At 32.6% G+C, this 19,961-nt stretch overlaps 1 protein-coding gene and 1 non-coding gene across 2 annotated transcripts; one reads left to right on the top strand and one right to left on the bottom strand.

Moving 5' to 3' along the window:
* Positions 1-76: 76 nt before the first annotated feature.
* Positions 77-150, bottom strand: Trnat-agu (transfer RNA threonine (anticodon AGU)). Its single transcript has one exon. It is a non-coding gene; the product is annotated as a tRNA-Thr (tRNA).
* A 4,556-nt stretch (positions 151-4,706) lies between these two features.
* On the top strand, positions 4,707-18,533 carry LOC140044752 (alpha-N-acetylgalactosaminide alpha-2,6-sialyltransferase 1-like). Its single transcript, XM_072089403.1, has 8 exons — positions 4,707-4,741; positions 5,050-5,512; positions 6,659-6,830; positions 7,259-7,418; positions 7,832-7,943; positions 14,793-14,902; positions 17,838-17,950; positions 18,078-18,533. Exons 1-8 carry the CDS (start codon positions 4,707-4,709, stop codon positions 18,293-18,295), a joined length of 1,383 nt encoding a protein of 460 aa, XP_071945504.1. The 3' UTR covers positions 18,296-18,533.
* Positions 18,534-19,961: the final 1,428 nt, after the last annotated feature.

The following is a 19,961-nucleotide window of genomic DNA, read 5'->3' on the forward strand; positions in this document are numbered from 1 at the left end:
TAGAGAACAACACATATTTTATTTTAAACTAAAATGGCAAAAAAAGCACATAAAAAAATAAAAGGGAAAAAAAAAGAGGCACTGCCCGGATTTGAACCGGGGATCTCCTGTTTACTAGACAGGCGCTTTAACCAACTAAGCCACAGCGCCGAGTTATTTGACGGGGTGGATTTTTTGTTATATATTAATTTGATGAGAGCTGGAATATTCTATTTTCTGAATAGGAGGTTTTATTATAATTATTAAATTTCAATTCAATGATTTACTTGTGTAATTGAAAATAAGTATATAACTAGCACGGTTATAATTAGTACATAATGGTTAAAAATATGGAAAAAATAGATTTGAAATGCAAATTTTGTTGACAAAATTATTGTTGGTGTACTAATATACCCCTTATAGTAAATAGGTCTAACCTATACTAGAAGCTAAAAGTCTTATTGAATCTTGTGGTGTGTGAACGTACTAAAAGTTAGCTAGCTGACAACGCGGCAGTCACGTTAAAATATATTTGGACAAAAAAAGATAAAAGAAGTGTTTTATTTCATGATGTAGGTGATGTATGTTTATTATTTTATCTAAGAAAAGTTATTTTGATTACTGTTTGGGTTTACCGTTTATCTCTATAGGAGTCCTAAGAGGAGGCCTCGTCGTCAATTAAATTTAGTTAAGTACATACGGTCGATAGCCTAACTAAGGCTAACTAGGCCTAACTACTCCCGTCAATTAGTAGTAGTCTAGATAGCTAGAGGTATTCGCCTTGCCCTTCTTAGGTGCTGGTCATCCCTACCCTAATATTTGGTCGACTCGTACCCACTTTGGCAAATTCGTACCGGATCCACTTCAAATATTAAATATTGTTGTTAAAAGTGTCATATGATTTATATATAGTCCTAGTCTTTTAGTATAAATGTTTAACTTTTCATATAAACCAGAATATAGATCCTAATCATGGAGTAAATAAGAATAATTTACTACTTATATGTCCTAATTACCTATAAGTAGATCAAATTGGTTGCATAAAGGGTCATTCTTCAGTAAGTGTCTAATTTCAGGTTTATAAAAAATCATTTTAAAACTTGCATTTTTTAAATTTTAAAAGTGTATTCAGATAAATGAACATGTATTACATGGCAAGCGTATGTTTGGCGCAATCTTTATTATATATTTCGTATTTTATTCGCAGTTATAAATACATGGTTCCATGTTGCTGTCATATCCGTCACATTAATGGGATATACAAAGATAGAAAAAATAACCGGTTAGGAATTATAAAATTATTTCCATTATTAATTCGTTGCGATACTATACAGTATTTTTTTCTCGATTAATAAAAAAAATGATTGTTTTAACATTTATTAGTATGATGTTATACGTTCAAAACCATTTACTATTCCAAAAAATAATAAATTTCAGAAAATAGTATGACTGTCCAGTGATGTTTTACAAAATTCTATTTTAATATTACTAACCATTGACATAGTAGAAGAATATGGTTTATATTTCAATTATACCACATAATTGCGTTAATTACTGAAATAATTTAGGATTTAAAAGGATAAAATATCCATGTGACGGAGATGAAACCGTGACGGATATGTTGAACCTCAAAAATCATGTGACGGAAACGACTTTTAAGATATGATTTGAATATGTTTATTGACCAGAGTCACATATATAATAATGTAATAACATAATAAAGATAAACAAAATGTACAACAAAAAAAGGCCCTGGCAATAACAAAAAGTCATATCCGTCACTGGCCGTCATCTCCGTCACAATGAAACATTGGGAAATGTGACGGAGCTGACCGTGACGGATGATGTATTTAGCTTAGGACAGTCCAGGATCACCCCGTAGTAATGTCTGACAGCGGAGACGGAGTACATACTTCTAGATACCGTGAATAAATTGTACTTCCAGTTGAAAAAAAAACAAGAAATTATAATTATTTAATGAGTTCTATACCGTTCAGATATGACATTCAATAAAGGTACGCAACTGTAATTCTTCTAAAACCTCGTTTTATTGGCTTTTTTCCTCTTTTATTGAAAATGATGTGTGGCTAGTTTTATTTCAATATCTTTGCATGTTTACAACGCACAATCAATTTTTTTCCCCGTCGTTCAATAAACTGTAGACGGCACATTTAAATTATGTGACGGATATGACACAAAACTGCGGGACAAGCTTTTTCCAAACATTTAGATTTAATGTATGTAGAGATATATTTTGAAGTTCTAATAAAATCGCATGAAATCATGATTAACTAACTTTTTACAATATTCTCAATTAACAAAAGTCCTGCTATCAAATATATACGGCGATCATAAAATTGAAGAGGTACAATCGGGACATGAGGTTTTAGGGGGTTGCCTGAAACATTTTTTTAAAAATTAACAATATCAATGTTATTATCTTTGGTTTATGTACAGTAATTATATTTACAATAATGTTGATTATGATATAAGCCAAGAATTTCGATTTTTTAATGATGAATTTTCAGTATCTATCCCACCAAAGTATCGGGACATGATTTTAGACACTTACTGAAGAATGACCCATAAATATTACTATACTGGGCCTGTAGGTTGATAGTACTTAGGTACGCGGTACTTAAAATTTTATACTAAATTTTAAATTAGTCGAAATAGCATGGGTTAATGCGAATACACCTGCGTACACAGTAGCCTTTTGTGCCTGTGTTGACATCATAAGCACTCCGAGCCACTGAGACAGACACACAAAAACTGCTTTCATATCATTTCATTATTTATTCGGTCTATTTCAATATATACATAACAAAAAAATATGAAATTGGGGAGACCAGGGTCAACCTACTAAGTGAACTTAATCACTGTAGCTAAGCCGGTTGACCCAACCCCAAAGTCAGTTTACACATAAAACACAGAAAACAGTTGAAGCCGATCAAAATGAATGAGTTAGGTTGCGTATCAACAAGCTTGCCTTAAAACCAATTTCCCTTTAATACTCTGCTGCTATTAGCAATTAATTCCTATTGATATGTAAAGCTAAAACAAAATGGACATTTTAGTTTGTATATATTTATGTTAATAATTATTCATGTCAAATTATTTCTATTGTGCTATACAAATAATGAGCAATGCGGACACAATTTCAAATTGCACAGTGATTTTATAAAAATTCTACAGTTATGCATCATATTTGTCGTATTCAATTTAGACTTTCACCGTTGAGTACAGTTTTTCCGTTGAGTACTTCTTTAACGGAGTATTTTGAGAGTTGAGATTGTTCTTAACGAAAAAGCTTTTGTTGTCAACGTTTTCTATTCGCATGACTTTCTGTTGAGCACAAATTTACAATTCGAATACAAAAAGTACTCAACGAATCTTTACGTTGACAACGAAAGTTCCCAATCGATTATGACAAATGCCATGTGGAAAAATCATGAACCATTACTGCCCTTTTGTAGTATCAGTTTAAACAGTATTATTCATTATTGATTGGTATAATTTGTCATTCTAGAAGGCAAATATTGAAGTTCTTTACTGTATGTCTATTATAAGTCACCATATGTTACCAAAGAGAACAATTACCAATGTGTGTTGTATTGATGGTCGTTTCATTTCCAAGCTTTTAATTTAGTCTCTGGAAATCTGTCAATTTGTCAACAGATGGAAGGATTTTAATAAGTCCAACATTCTGCCCTACAACATGTTGATGCCCTTTGGATAGTTAACTAATATATTTTGCAATACATTTCCTTAAGATGTATTTTGTCCTTTAAAAACCTGAAAAATAAAGATTAATAAAATCAGACTTTGAATTGGCCATTTGCAGTTTTAATAAAGTTATTCACTTCTGTAGAAAAAAATCAACAAAAATAATGATTTCATTTATAAAAAGACAAAAAAAACGGCTAATTTTAACCAAAAACCATTGCTGACAAGACAATTTAGTTATTTTTTTTAAATCCCATTTTTCAGGGAAAACTTTTTATTTTTTTTTGATCCAGTTTTTGGTCAAAGTGAAGAAATATTATGTGATATTAAAATAGCATATTTAAGAAAAATATGTACAGTAGTCTAGAACAATTTTTTGTAGGTGGATAATATATCTTTAAAATAAAAGTGTTTGTAATTATAATAAATTTTCTTTTTTGCAGGTTAATAAGACGTTTGCCAATTCTCCACCATGTTTCGTGTTAGCGTCAACCGACTTGTTTCATTTTTAATGATATTTGTCTGCTTTTTTATGATCATTTTGTCTGTAAAATTATTTGGAAGTACTAACTCACCAAGATTTTTGTAAGAAATGTCTTTTTTATTATTGTATTTGTAAATTTCTTCCATGAAATAGTGGAAATGTAACTGTGATACAAAAAAAAGTTTACAGGTAGTAAAATCTCTCAGAACCATTTCTGTATAGGGAGGTGTGACTTGTTGTTAAGATGCTTGGCTACAAATCCTAGGGTCCTGGGTTCAAGTCATATATGTCAGGATTTTTTCTAATGACAAATTACAACTCCATTCCCAAAGACTTGTAAGAAGACTTTGTTTATGTAGAGCATCTTGTGTATGTTTGTCTTGTGAACGTTAGGATTGCCACCTTTAAGAAGGATAGTGAATGAATTTGCTTATGGTTATTCTTCAGTTTATTTTCTACCTTTCAACCTTTCCTTCTTGGTTTAATAAGCACATTACAATGAAAATGAATCAAAAGAATGACATTTGAAGGTTCTATTTTTAACAAGGAAATGTAGTCTTTGTAAGATTATCTTCTTTTATATAACTAACAATAACATTCAAGGTACATGTAATGTATGTATAAATACAGAAGATGAATAGGACGATACAATTAAAAAACCTTGTCTACACTATCAAGCTTTATGTGACAACAAATAATATATGCCCACAAATGGACATGATGATGTCATATCACTACCATATTTGACCATGTTACTACCATATTTGCCCACATCACACTTTTTTTGTCAAACTAGTTTGATAGTTGTAGACAGAGCTTTAGATCAACATTAAACTTTTGTGTCATATTTTTTCTCACAGATATATAGAAAGAAAAGCTGAAATTGACAATGCGAATAGGCAAAACAATTTACTAACAGAATCATCTAATAAACAAAGCAACTTGCAATTTGATGAAAAAGACAAAATAAAAAAAATCCAATCAATATTAGGCTTACCGAGCAACTTTATTCACCATGCCAACCAACTGCCTGGAAAACAACTCGAGGGAATTCAAGAGATAATAAACGACTATTTAGGAGCTAATGATATTCCTGCAGAAAAGATATTAAATAATATTATGAAACTTTTATTCATAAATAACTCACGCGTTGTTGAGCCATCCAGTAATTTGACAACGCAGAAGGTGCAAGAACACGCTGCTGAGATACGGGTGCTTAGTATTAACGAACTACTGGAACGTCCGCCACCTAACCCACCGAAGATTGAACGTGTAAAACCAAACGATTTACCATACATAAGAGATGATAGTTACAAACCTTCTGTGAGTTCATTCAGTTCATGTACTGTATCTTTGTTTTTTTTTATGCGTAAAATGTATATTGTTTTGAGAAGGTAAAGGTCCATATTAAATTCTAAACATAGGGTAATGAGCTCACTTTACTTATCCTCAGCATTATGTGGCCTATTCCTTTCCATGTGCCTTATCCCTTTCCATGTGCCTTATCCTCTCTAGTATTTTCAACCAGGTACTCTTTTACAGCTTCCCAGTAGAATGGAAGTTGAATTGAATTGGACCCAGGTCTCTCTGTATAATAGTCAAGTGTCCTAACCACTCGACTAATCAACTCCTTATGTTTGAGAATGTTTGAAAACAACGTAGTTATTTGAGTTGATGACTCAGAGCTCACAACCAGCAAAACTATTATCATAACAGAGAGTGTCAGAGATACAATTAATGTTTAACCAGGCCCCTGGTCTAGGAACCCTAAATTGGCCATCCAACATTAGAGGCTTAGGGCTTTTTTAGCCTTTTTCGACATACTTTTAAAAGTTTAATGAATGTTTTTTCCTCTGAGCACTGCTCATAAGCTTTGGATTTAGCCAGTGAGAGCTCATAGCCATTACTCCACTGTATCAATGATTAACCCATACAAAGCTGTATCTGATTACAGTATCTTGCATTAATATTTCTCATTTAGCACGTATGCGCATGTAATTGTAAGGTATCTAATACGCCTAAAGCGTGGTTCCCACTAGCGACGCAACGCAAGGACGTAACGCAACGCAAGTGAATTGACCAATCACAAGCGATGGCTTATTCGCTTGTGATTGCTAACTGTCTATAACTTCGCTCGTCATTGGTTAAAACGCTTGCGTTGCGTTTACGCCCTTGCGTTACGTTCTAGTGGGAACCAAGCATAACTACAACACATTAAAATATGTTAAATTTTTCCTCTGCTTTCTGTCTTACTAATGTTGTTCTAGTCATTTCATTCTGATGAAATGTCCACAATCACTGTAGCCTCAACTTTTTTAAGCATCATCATTTTCTCCCAGTCTGCCTCCATCCTGTTTGGCTATATGTCAAAAGTATTGTAATTTTAGTTTTAACAACAATTGATGCGAATACAGTAGTGTGTGTTTCATGCCCAGCACTTATATTTAGTTCTTCTTCCTCTTCATTCAGCAATGTCCGAATTCATATGCCCAGAAAGCAGCGCATTCATCATGGTTGAGAGAACGCTACATTCCAAATGTCAAAATGTTTCTCTCCAAAGAAGATGTAAATGTGTTCAGCACCTACCACAAGCTGTCACATTATGGGTTGCCGTTTGGATTTGCAAGAGAAAATAGAACATGTAAGTAGGGCTTGATTTAATGCTACCCACTGTAGGTGACCATTTCCCATTTAACTAGCTGGCAGTTGAGGCATTGAGGTCTGTAACAGTAGGTCGTAGGATTGATGTGTCGTCGATCGTCGCATAAACCACCAAAACAAAGCAAGAAGTATGCAAATCTCAACTCAACCCCTCATATGCACACAATGAATTAACATCACCCTAACTTGTTCCTCGGCGGTCACATATTGAAAGCTCCTTTAGTAATAAACTTTCCCAAAGACCCTACCTAGATAAACTTCTAGATACGTTTCAAATGTTTCTTTCCATCTTTTAAACTTCGCATAACCCATTGTCCAATGTAAATCAGGTATATACTGCTTACTGGTATATTAGTATTTAGCGATTTTTTTTAAAGAAAAACACATATTCTATCATTTGCTTTATAGTAATTGCTGAAGTGTTAAACCACCCAAACTACAAATCCACTTCAGCATATGGGACATTGTCAAATAAGCAATGTACTCGCTGTGCTGTGGTTGGCTGCGGAGGCGTGTTAAAGGGGTCTGGAAAGGGCCCTGAAATTGACGCACATGACCACGTTTTCAGGTAACATTGATTTTTCAGATTATGTTTTAATTTATCGAATAAACACTCCGCTTTGAATAAATGCCTCCCTCGAAAAACACCCCTCATAGAACATCATTTTGAATTTTAATAAACATAAAAATTAAAAAAAATTATTATTTCACTTTCACGAAAAAGACAAAAGAAACGGTTAATTTTTACCAATTTAACCATTGTCTGACAGTAAATTTTTAAAAGTATTTTTTGCTTTAATTTACTTTCAGGTAAATTTTGTTTTCAAATGCAGTTTTTGGTCAAAGTGAATAACTATAACGTGGAATTAAAATGGCATATTCAACAAAAAATGTAAAAAAAAAAAAATCTTTTAGGGGGACAATATATTTTTAATATGTCAAGTGTCTAGCGTACCACGTTTCAAACTTTCATTTTTTTAGAGTAAATAGGGCAATCACCAAGGGTCATCTTGCTAATGATGTTGGAAAAAGAACAAGTTTTTACACCTTTTTTCCAGAGTCTGATTACACACGAGAGATAGAAGATACTGAGGTATTGTATTTAATCTTTTGTTTTTCGTCATTCATCTAATAACTTAACATGAATTATTTCAAGATGTATTGTCCCTTTGACTAATTCCCAAAAAAAATTTTTTTTTTAATTTAAAAAAAAAGTGGGTCATTTTGAAGTATCATAATAGTTATTAACTTTCACCAAAAATTAGTCAAAAAAAAAAAATTTAACCGAAATACAGATGTTTTTTTGTTCAAAAAATAACTTTGACTTCCAGTCAAAGTTTTCAATCAAAACATATCCCATAATGCAATGCGCTTGTTTGGCTACTCTATATGCATAATCATAAAACTTCCTCGCGATCTGTGTGAAAACACCTTCTCAACCGTGATGAGTTGTAAACAATCCTAATTAGCATCATGCATAATGCATACTCATGGTTTGAAATCTTTGTTTACTTTCGCTTGCGACGATTTCTCAGACGAAATGTAATCTAATTAATTTACCTGTTAATTACGTAAACTGTTGTTTTTGGCTCGAATTTTCGACTTTAATATTACTTTGATATGGCCAATTTAAATTTAGAATATTTTTTTTTTCATTTTTTGTGTTTCAAGGGACAATACATCTTTAAGGCTCAAAGCTGGTTAATATCTGATAAATTTCTACTTAGTCAAATTTCTCAGTTGATTTTAAATAATATTCAAGATTAAATTTATTTTTTCTGATGTTACAAATGGAAAATAGTAAATAAAATAATTACATTTTTCATTAAAAAGATATATTTTGTTTCTCATCATCTTATAACTGAAAGTGAACTATTTAAGGGTCAAAGCTGGTTAATAGCTAATCAATAATTTCTTCTTAGCCAAATTTCATATTTAAACAATATTTAAGATTAAATTTATTGTGTTAAAAATAGAAAATAGTAATAACATTTCATTAAAAATATATATAAATCCAAAGGCAAATTACTGAAAAAATGACAATGCTGTGGGTATCAGTGGCTGAATCTCAATGGAGATACAAAATAAAAGCGAAAAGCTAAATCAAAACGAGAAGTAAAACAGCCAGAAAAGTTAGCAGAGCTTTCAGGCAACACTAGCCCTTCATCAGTGCAAGTGAAGGAATTTGGATAACTTCATAGTATAAAGCTGGCAAGTGCTGCCTGGGTGGACATGAATAAAAAAAATATAACAAAGGGAGCCAGGGTGGAGTCTGAATAAAAGTAGAAAACAAGGAATGTAGCTTGGTAGAGATATAAACAATTTTGGAATGAGACTAAAAAACAGCTTAAATGGTGGTTATATTATATATTCATTTTAAAATGATATTTTAATCACAAAAATGTCATATAAATTTGGTAGGTAATGTTTTAAAATTCCTATTATTGTAGTAGTAGCAATGAGCATGTGCTTATTACAGTAATTTCATACAAATGTTATGGTGGTTAATTAAAAATATATATATGAATACATTTATTTAAAACATTTTTTTTTAAGACATTTTAAAAAAGTAGCTAGGGATATTTTAAAAAATCCCTATATTATTTTTTAAAAAAAAATTTATATACAACCTTTATTTATAAATCCAAGGAAACAAATTAATTTGCATGATAACAAAATGAACTAAAAATGTACTGAGAAATCAAGCATGTTCTTTTTAAGCCCGCTGGGATCATATATGAGCATGTGCTTGTGCCTGTGCCCCTGTGCCTACTGGCAGACCGCCTCTGGAGCCCTTTTTGTTTACCAGCCTAGCTTACATGACCATGAGGTATTCAAGACAAAAACTCTTTGATCTTTGCCGGTTAGATTTTAAGCCACCAAAAGATTTTTTTAGTGTGGCTAATAAACTTGGTGTAGCCCGAACAAAAGCAAGAGGGTGTCGCGGTGGCCGAAACAAAGTAAGACAAATTAGAACATTGATAATGATACGTCAATCTACGAAGTCACAGCATACCTTGAAATTTCATCGTGTTTGTTATTCTAATCTGATTAAAATATGCCCTCGTACTCCACGCCGGCAGCAGGGACCTGACCAAAACATGCATAGCATTAAAGTTGATTTTCCGAACATTTTTCTTTGTAATGCAAGGTCTATTGTGTACCGTATTGATGAACTGCAGTCATTGCTTAATGTTAACTCGTCTGATATTGCTGTTCTTACTGAAACTTGGCAAACAAAGCAAATAAGTAACGACTCGATTGCTGTTGAGAACTACCAAATTTATACTTACCACCGAGCCCATAAACGTGGAGGAGGCGTTGCGGTATACGTTAAGGATACATTTTACTCCAGGATCATTGACACTGTTCCAAATACCAACTGCGAATACGAGTGCGTTTGGGTTCACATTCGCCCTAGAAGATTACCCCGAGATATATCTGGCATTGTTGTTTGTGGAGTGTATGTTCCACCTGATGGTCCTAAGAATGAGATTATGAACTACCTTACAGAATCTGTCGATAAGTTAAAACAGAAATACCCTAATGCTGGTTATATTATACTAGGAGACTTTAACCGATCTAAAATTAATATCATCTGCAAGACACACGCTCTCAAACAAGTTGTAAATAAACCAACCAGGAATGATGCCATTTTGGACTTAATAATAACCAACCTAAGTAAATACTACAATAATCCTGTGATACAATCACCAATTGGTCTGAGCGATCACAATGTTGTTGTTTGGTTGCCCAAATATTACCAACACAAGATACATAGAACCTTGAAAAAGACCAATCGTTTGATGCCTGCCCATGCAATCCAGCAATTTGGTGAATGGATTACCCAGTACCCATGGACCGAAGTTGTTAACATGTCTAATCTCCAAGAGAAAGCAAATGCTTTTTATAGTATCTTAGATGTAAAAATCAACAAGTTTTTTCCATTGAAATCATTTAGACTTCACTCAAGCGACAAGCCCTGGATGAATAGGGTAGTGAAAGACCTTATTTTAAAACGACAAACATGTTTTGCTAATGAGGGAAAGTCTAATCAATGGAAACTCTATCGAAACCGTGTCCAACTTGAAATTAAACGTGCAAAGTCTAACTTCTATAACGAAAGACTTAAAAGCCTCAAATCAACTAACCCAGTGAAATGGCATCACGGTATCCAGCTTATGGCAAACAAACTAAAACCCCCACCTATTATTCAAATACCCAACATTGCCCCTAACAATGATCTTGCTATAGCTCAAGATATCAATGTTTCTTTCTCCAAGGTCTCGCAAAGTAAGAAATCTTTGGTGCGTCAAAGTCTTCCAAGTTTCTTACCAGCTGAAAATCCACCCCAACTGGAGGAATGGGAAATGTTCTACCACCTAAAAAAAGTTAAAGTTTCAAAATCTGCTGGACCTGATAATGTGCCCAACAAGATTATCAAAATGTTTGCATGTGAATTGAGTTTCCCATTAACAAACATTGTAAATGCTTCCTTTAGGCAATCTTGTGTACCTCGGCAATGGAAAGACGCCATAGTGTGTCCCATTCCAAAAGAGTACCCGATTAAACACGATAAACTAAGACCAGTTTCTTTGACTTCACAATTTGCCAAAGTAGCAGAAGGAATTGTATACGACCTCTTGTTAAACGATATTGGACCGAATATGGACACTAGCCAGTATGGGTGTATGAAAGGATGCTCTACATCACATTATCTGATCGACATGCTCAATCTTCTTTATAAAGGAACTGACAAGCCGCGCAAAACAGGACGCTTGGTTATAACAGATTTCGCTAAAGCATTTGATGGCGTTGACCATACAGTTGCAGCAAGTAATCTCATTGCACTTGGTGCCAAATCCTGGATTGTCGATTGGATATGTAACTTTTTCTCTGGAAGGCGTCAAAGAGTCAAGTACCAATCGACTTTGTCAGACCATGGATTAAAGAATAGAAGGATATGCATCGACGGTGACATCAAACGATTTTACAACGCGCTTGCCTATACTAAAGCACTGCTGCCAATCAAACAAACACGCTCATTGAACTCCGTGTCTCTAACCGCGGCCCTCTGTAAAACGCTTCGAATCAACTGTTACATTTTTTGAGACCAAAACGTAAGCATGTAGAAATCGTATGCGCAGTCTGAATGTTCTATTGACATGTCTGCGTCGATGATTAATTGACAACAAAAATATATTGCTGAATAATTCTGTTTTAGTTTCATCACAATCGGACTACGAAAAGTTCACTTTCTTACGACTGGTAATTTTAAGTAGTTGGTAATATTAATAAAATATGCAATTTTTATATTTGAATTATCATTATTTGCCTGCCATCTTCTGTCATTAAAAATTGCGTTAATCTATAGAATATTAAATTATGCATTTGACCATGTATGTTGTTAGCGTGGCCGGTGTTCACCCATACAACAATCGTGTTTTATATATATGGCTAAGCAGTGGTTTCTTCATAAATCTCCTTATTTATCGATGTGATTATATTTAAATTGTAGTGCCTGGTGATTGGCTAGTGGTTATGTCATCCACATCACATCCAATCACCGGGTCTAATTGAATGAAAACAGCGATCCCTGATCCGGGATTGGCTGGCTATGTATAGTTGCGATTCGTGTTCCCACTAGCGACGCAGATTAGCCTAGGCCTACCTAGGCAGTATCAATGTCGGCAAATCATATGGTTTACTAGTAAGCCTAGGCCTAGTATTGCTGATTTTGTAATTTTACATGTAGGCTGAGACAACAAATAAATAGTTATTGTCTCAGATGTAGGGCTACTGCAGGTCATAAAATGCTACTTTAATGTCATAGGCCTAAAAACATTAGCGTAGATCAATCGCGACAGAAACCTATACTAATTACAATTATAGCATCTACAATTCTAAGCCAATAACAATATAGTATTGTTTTTATCTGGTATATTGATGAAGTAGGCCTACACTAAGGTCTTCACAATAACATAAAATGTAATTTAATAACTGTTTTCAATGGCGTGAGGCAGAGGCCTGAAGCCACTTGTTTAGGAAACCTAAGTGGCCCTCCAAAAGTTTCAAAGATCGAGGCCTCGGACGTTTTTAGCATTTTCGACATATTTTATGCCTGTTCCTCTGGGCACTGCTCATGGGCCCCAAGCTTCGGTTTAGCCAGTGAGCGCACATATCCGTTACGCCACTGATTATACTGTTCAAATATGTATGAATACATACAGTGCAACAAAGAACGCGCGAAAGAAGCGTAGTCAACACGGTTAAATGTCGTTGCACATGTGCAGTAAACAATATATTAGGCACGCGACCGTTTCGTTGTTACCATGCGGTTAATTAAACTGTAACATTGTGGGCGGTCCGCGGTCTGTCGGCGAGAGTCAAGGAACCCTTGATCTCACGTCGATGCATATCCTTCTATTCTTTAATCCATGGTCAGACTGGGAAACCTTATCCTGTGGTGTGCCACAAGGTACTAAGCTTGGAGAAATTGTGTTTCGTGCTGCCATCAATGATGCTGTGAAAGAAGCAATCTGTGAAAAGTGGAAGTTCGTTGATGATCTTTCACTGGGCGAGGTAGTTAACTCTAATGCAACGTCTACACTACAACATGATGTTGATGATTTGGTCGAATGGGCAACCATGAACAAATTTCAATTGAACCCATCAAAATGCAAACAACTTAAATTTTGTTTCATGAAGTCGCCACCCTATATGACACCTATCAACATAAATGGCTGTGAATTAGAAACAGTTAACTATGCAAAAATACTCGGGGTTTTCATCCAGGATGATTTAAAATTTGATGTCCAGGTTGACCATATCCTTAGTAATGGAGGAAGACGTCTACACATGCTTAGCCTTTTAAAACAGTTTGGGATTCCTTTTGAAGACCTTGCCCAAGTTTACACCACATATGTTAGACCAATTTTTGAGTATGCAATACCAGTATGGCACTCTAGTCTTACTGTTGCGCAGACAAATGCCATAGAGTCCATGCAAAAACGTGCATGTAAGATAATTTTGGGTAAAGATTACCAAGACTACAACACTTCCCTTAACATTTTGAATATTAAACGACTAGATGAACGCCGCGAAAATATATGTCGTAAATTTGCTACAGATTGTATTACATCTAATAAATTCAAGGATTGGTTTATTAGAAATCCTGAGCTTTCTGTTAGACTTAGGAAAAGAAAAGAATTTGTTGAGCCCCTATGTAAAACAAACCGATATTATAATAGCCCTAAGCTTTATCTTACACGCCTCCTTAATGAGAGATAGATTTTAACTCAGTAAAACTAAAGACATTTTTGAAGACGTATAAATAAATTAAACATAATATGTGAATATGTACAAATAAATATAATACTACTGTAAATAACTTAATAACTCCATAATTTTCACATTTTCAAATTTTATCAAATTTCATAATCTTGTAAATAAATAATCAATTTCCATATTTCCCTTATTTAATTAAATTTTTAAATTTGTAGATAAATTTTAGCTAAATTTGTATTTTTATGTATTTTTCTTGTGCAATATGTTTGATTCCACTTTTATTTGTTCTTTGATTTCTATGTGAACTTTATATACTGTTTTATGCCTGTTTTAAATGTTTTTATATTTGTAAGTATCATGTAATTCAGCCATTGGCTGCGATTTTGATATGCAATAAAATGAAATGAAAAAAATGAAAAAAATGTGCTTATTCCAGTAATTTCATACAGTATTTACTTGTTCTGTTTGATTATGTTTGTGTCGCATATATAAGTTCTGAAATGAATGTTTTATTTAATTTATGTTATCTATAATTCATGCTAACCAAAAAAAAAGGGGGGGGGGCAATACAAATAAAATATGCTAAATTATAAGGAAAGAATTCTATTATATAATCATTATATATTTTGAATAATGTACAATTTTTCTCCTAAAGACTGTAGATTTTTTTTACGCAATGTTTAAGAGTTATGATACAGCGTTTAGCAGAAACATTCTGAATGAAATTCCACCGCCCCTCTATAAATCATCACACCGAGACCCTCGGTCAGTATTTAAAATAAATCCGCAAAATGAATTTATTTGCATGTTTTTTTCTTCTTTAATTTTCATTTTGTCATCCGGCATGAAACACGACACCGTGGCCATTCTTTTTTAGTACTCTTGTGTGGGCTTCTTTTCAAAATGGGCTTCTTTTTTAAATGAGCTTCTTTTCGAAATGGGTTTCTTTTCAAGATGGGCTTCTTTTCGAGACTACTTTTGCAAAGTATCACAGGGGCTCCTTTTCAAAACGAATGCTGTAAATTTTGTGAATTGCTACTACTACAATAATAGGAATTTTAAAACATTACCTGCCAAATTTATATGACATATTTGTGATCAAAATATCATTTTAAAATGAAAACCATAAAAATCAATGAAAAATTTATCAAATTGCAAATATAGCATTTCCTAACAATTAAAGTGTAGCTCCGTTGTCAAAAATAAGTTGGGTTCAATGTTGTTTATAAAGTTTTATCTTTTTATAATAAAGAATTACAAATTTTAAACTCGCAACTACCCTTTAAAAGGTCCCACTTTTTAGCATTAAAACAGGTATATCAATTCAAAAATTAAAGGTACTGTACTGTTACCATCATAATAATTATTTTTATTTTGGTTCACTGTGATGATCTAGAATTTGTGGTACACATTTTCTATGTTTAAGAAGTTTGATGTTGAGTATGGTAAAGCAATGTTAGGTTTACAGAAACCACCTAGAATGAAGACACGCACGTCATACTGGTTTGTATATTTACCAATAAATTGGCGCAAATTTTACATTTGCTTCACTGCTTCTGGATTTTATCATACATTCATAAGGGTGATACGGTAAACGGTTGAATAACCTATTTTTGTTACGGAAAGCGGTTTTGTGCCCCGTCTTTTAAATCAGGTATTTAAATGTTGGTGAGGGTTTCTTAAAAGTTAAACATAGCTAAAGATCTGTCTACACTATCAAACTTTATGTGATGTGCCCATATATGGACATGATAATGTCATATCACAACCATATTTGGGCATATCACTATCATATTTGTGCACATCACACTTTTTTTGTCAAACTAGTGTAGACAGATACATTTCTTTCATGAATTTAATGTTTATCACAAAATAAAACACTTTAATTCTCCATATAACCACTCCAACCATGAGACCGAAGACGTACTACATACTACCCAGTTAGATCAAGACACAACTTTGCACTGAATACTAGCTGCATTATAGGAGTACAGTGTATGTTTCTATTGTGTTTGGTCTGAAAAAAAGGCCTGGGGGAATAATGTGAAGCGCTTAATAGAAGCATTGTGCAATAAGCGCTATATAAAAAATGAATATTATTATTATTTATTTATTATTTTGCCTAGTTCATGTTGCAATGCTATGTACATTGTAATGTATGTTTACAGGCATTTATACAACAGCTGTTCAAATTATTGATTTACACTGTCTGTAGACAGTAAGTCAATTATGCATTGTTGGGTGATATTTAATATGGAGAATTAAAGAACTAGAACTAGATGCTAGTGATCCGGAGATTGTGGCTTCAAATCCTACCAAATAATTACTTTTTAACAATTTCTCATAATATGTACTTTATAAATAACTTTAATAACCGATCCTATTTAGCAGTAGTTATTCAAATCACATTTTTATTATTAATTATTACCTATTACACTTTCTATTATTGTTATTACTGAATAATTAGATAATTGTAAATTAATTCCCAAAAATGAAAGGATATTTGTAATTTTTTTTTTCATGGTTTTTGCATGAGTACACATTACAGCACTGCATTTGCATCATTTACTGTACCAACACCATTTTATCGATATTATGATTCTTGCTGTGTTTATATATATATATATTTAACTATTTCTTCAATATTTGAATTACTGTAGAATAGTAAAGCGATCATGTCAAAATTATTCTACTGCAGTTACTGCAGTAACTAAATTTTGCTTACTCTTGAACACTCACGAAATATTTACTGTACAGTATCTACAGTATACAATTATTTAGCAAATTTTTCTTGGGTTGTCGCGCATACTGTTGGTTTCAGTGACTACTCTCATAAACTTCTACATTGAAACAAAAATCATACGTTAATGCAGTAAAAGAATATAAATATTGCAGTAACTGAAGTAGATTAATTTTGACCTGATCCCTAATTTATTTTCTTTGCTTAGAGACAGATTGAAATGTTTCAATGGTTTTTTGTTGTGTCCAGTTTTTTCCATCTGTTTCATTACAATTCTCAATCCACTCTTATTGTCCTACGACCATTCATAAATTAACTTATCCGTTGCTTGGATACACTATGAGCTCTGTCTACACCATCAAACCCCATGTAAACAAAAAATGTCATGTGCTATATATGGACACGATAATGTCATATCAGTACCATATTTGGGCACATCACACTTTTTTTGTCAAACTAGTTTGATAGTGTAGGCAAAGCTTAACATTTATTCTGATTGTTAATCATAAATTGGGTACCAATGTAAATGAAAGTTGCCCTCCAATTAAAAACCCCTTACATTAAAGTTTCCCTCCAGTTAAAGGCTGCTGCCTATCTTGTATAATTAGCTGATACCTCCAATTAGAGACCAAAGACTACGGTTTTGGGCGGACCCAATTGAACATTTTCCTTCAGGATTTTTTAACAGTGGGATTTCTAATAATTAATATGTCAAAAATAGAAAACAAAATGTAGCTAAAAGAAGATTTTTTCAATTTTTTTAATAACCAGACTGTCTCTGTGTTTGGAAATATAACAATTGTTTTTACTAAGGCCTAATCAGTCTTTTATACTATGTTATGATACATTTCATTCCTGATGGTCAAAGTATCATATCTTATACATTGGTTTTTCACATTGCAATACTTTTGGTAAAAAGAATAATATCTTTCTATAATGTTATTTCTGCTCTTCTACTAGGCAACCACCTACGCCAAAGGTCAAAGTTGAACAGCTTCGTATTCTCCATCCAGACTTTTTGAGGTATGCATTCACACACTACCTGGATGCAAAATCTGCTAGGCCTACAACAGGTAAGATGGGATATTATATAGACTCATTACTGTACACTTTTTTTGTATATTATTGTTCTATAATACATAATCTGAACGTTATAGTCATATTATTCCTCTTAAAAATGAATGGCTTTTGTTATTTTAGGTGCTCTGGTTGTCTTCCTTGCGATGCATTTATGCGATGAAGTCAATATCTATGGTTTTGGCTACGATAAACGATTCACATTGCATTACTATGACACAGGTTTCGTTAAACATACAGATGCTATGATGAGTGCCCACGACGTCGACAATGAACGCGTTCTTTGGAGGAAACTACATGAGGAAGGCTTAATTTCTCTTTTTAATAGAACATCCATATAGGAACACATATACATACACTTCTATATAGACACATGTACACATCTATATAGACACATGTACACGTCTATATAGACACATGTACACGTCTATATAGACACATGTACACGTCTATATAGACACATGTACACATCTATATAGACACATGTACACGTCTATATAGACACATGTACACGTCTATATAGACACATGTACACGTCTATATAGACACATGTACACGTCTATATAGACACATGTACCAATTATATAGACACATAAACACGTCTATATAGACAAATGTACTGGTCTATAAAAACACATGTACACATCCATATAAACTCATTTACACATCTATATAAACACATGTACACATCTATATGGACACATTTAAATCTTATATTACTTTTGAATTTCATCAAGGTCTTTTATGGTCCAGTGGTTAAGATTCTCATCATGTGAATGAGCCGCAGGTTCAAATCTTAAAAAAGGCCATGCAGATTTCTGATCAATTAATTTAATTTTGATATTATTAATTTATATTACCATTTTATTGATTTATAAAAAAATATTCAGTGTATAAGTATAGCACGTATAGCAGAAATCATGAATACTTAATGCATGAGCCTAAATATTTTCTATGTTAAAAGATTAAAAGAGAGGTAAACTATTGTTAAGATATAATAGAACATACCCCTCTAAATAGTCTCTTATTATAATAGAAATTGAAGAATCAACCCTTCAAATCCACAACCTTAAAGATGTATTGTCCCCCTGAAAAATAATTTTTGAAATTAGTTTTGTTTTTTATGCCATTTTAATGTCACATAATAGTTATCCACTTGAAATTGAATCTAAACAAAATCTATTTACCTGAAAAAACTTAAAAAAAAAAACTGCCAGCCAATAGATTTTTGGTTGAATTTAACCATTTATTATGTTATTTTATAAGTGAAAACGTTGGGGTTTTTTTTCATTTTTTGTTCCACGGAAGTGATTAACTTTATTAAAACTACAAAATAACCTGTTCAAAATCTGATTTAAATAATCTTCATTTTTTATGTTTTTGGAGGAAAATACATCTTTAAATATTATACCACTGGGAAACTGACTTGCAGAAAATGTCCTAAATATTGCTCTAATTTATCTCATGATTTCTGCTTGAGTAAATAATGTAAGCAGCACAGAGTTTTATTTATCGTTTTTATAGTTAATTATTGTTACTTGTTTTCCAGGTATTTAGTTATGACTAATTATTTTGGAATATGGGTAACTTAAAAAAATAATGTAAACTTTTTAATTATATTTTAATTAATCAATCAAATTAGTGCAATAAGTGTATGTATAATATATTGTGAAGATTTCTAGGGAACATTTTAATCATATTATCATGTACAATTAAATGTACGGTAGTTAACATGTTTTTCCACATTACTTAACCTTTTTTTATTTATTAAAACAACAGGTCAAATTTATCAAACATACTTAAGATTAAAAATCATCTTTGTTTTAAGTCAATATTGTTACTTAAGGCAGTTTTTAAAATAACCTTTTTTACTTTTTTTTCTTTGATCTTAGACGACGTATCTAATCTAATCTAATCAAAAGACTTTCGTCACTTTCACTTTAGCACTTAGGCCTAATTATTTTGACTTTGATAAATTAAATTGATAACTTAACAGTACTTTAATTA

The sequence above is a fragment of the Antedon mediterranea genome, chromosome 1 (assembly GCF_964355755.1).
Source record: "Antedon mediterranea chromosome 1, ecAntMedi1.1, whole genome shotgun sequence".
NCBI lineage: Eukaryota > Metazoa > Echinodermata > Crinoidea > Comatulida > Antedonidae > Antedon > Antedon mediterranea.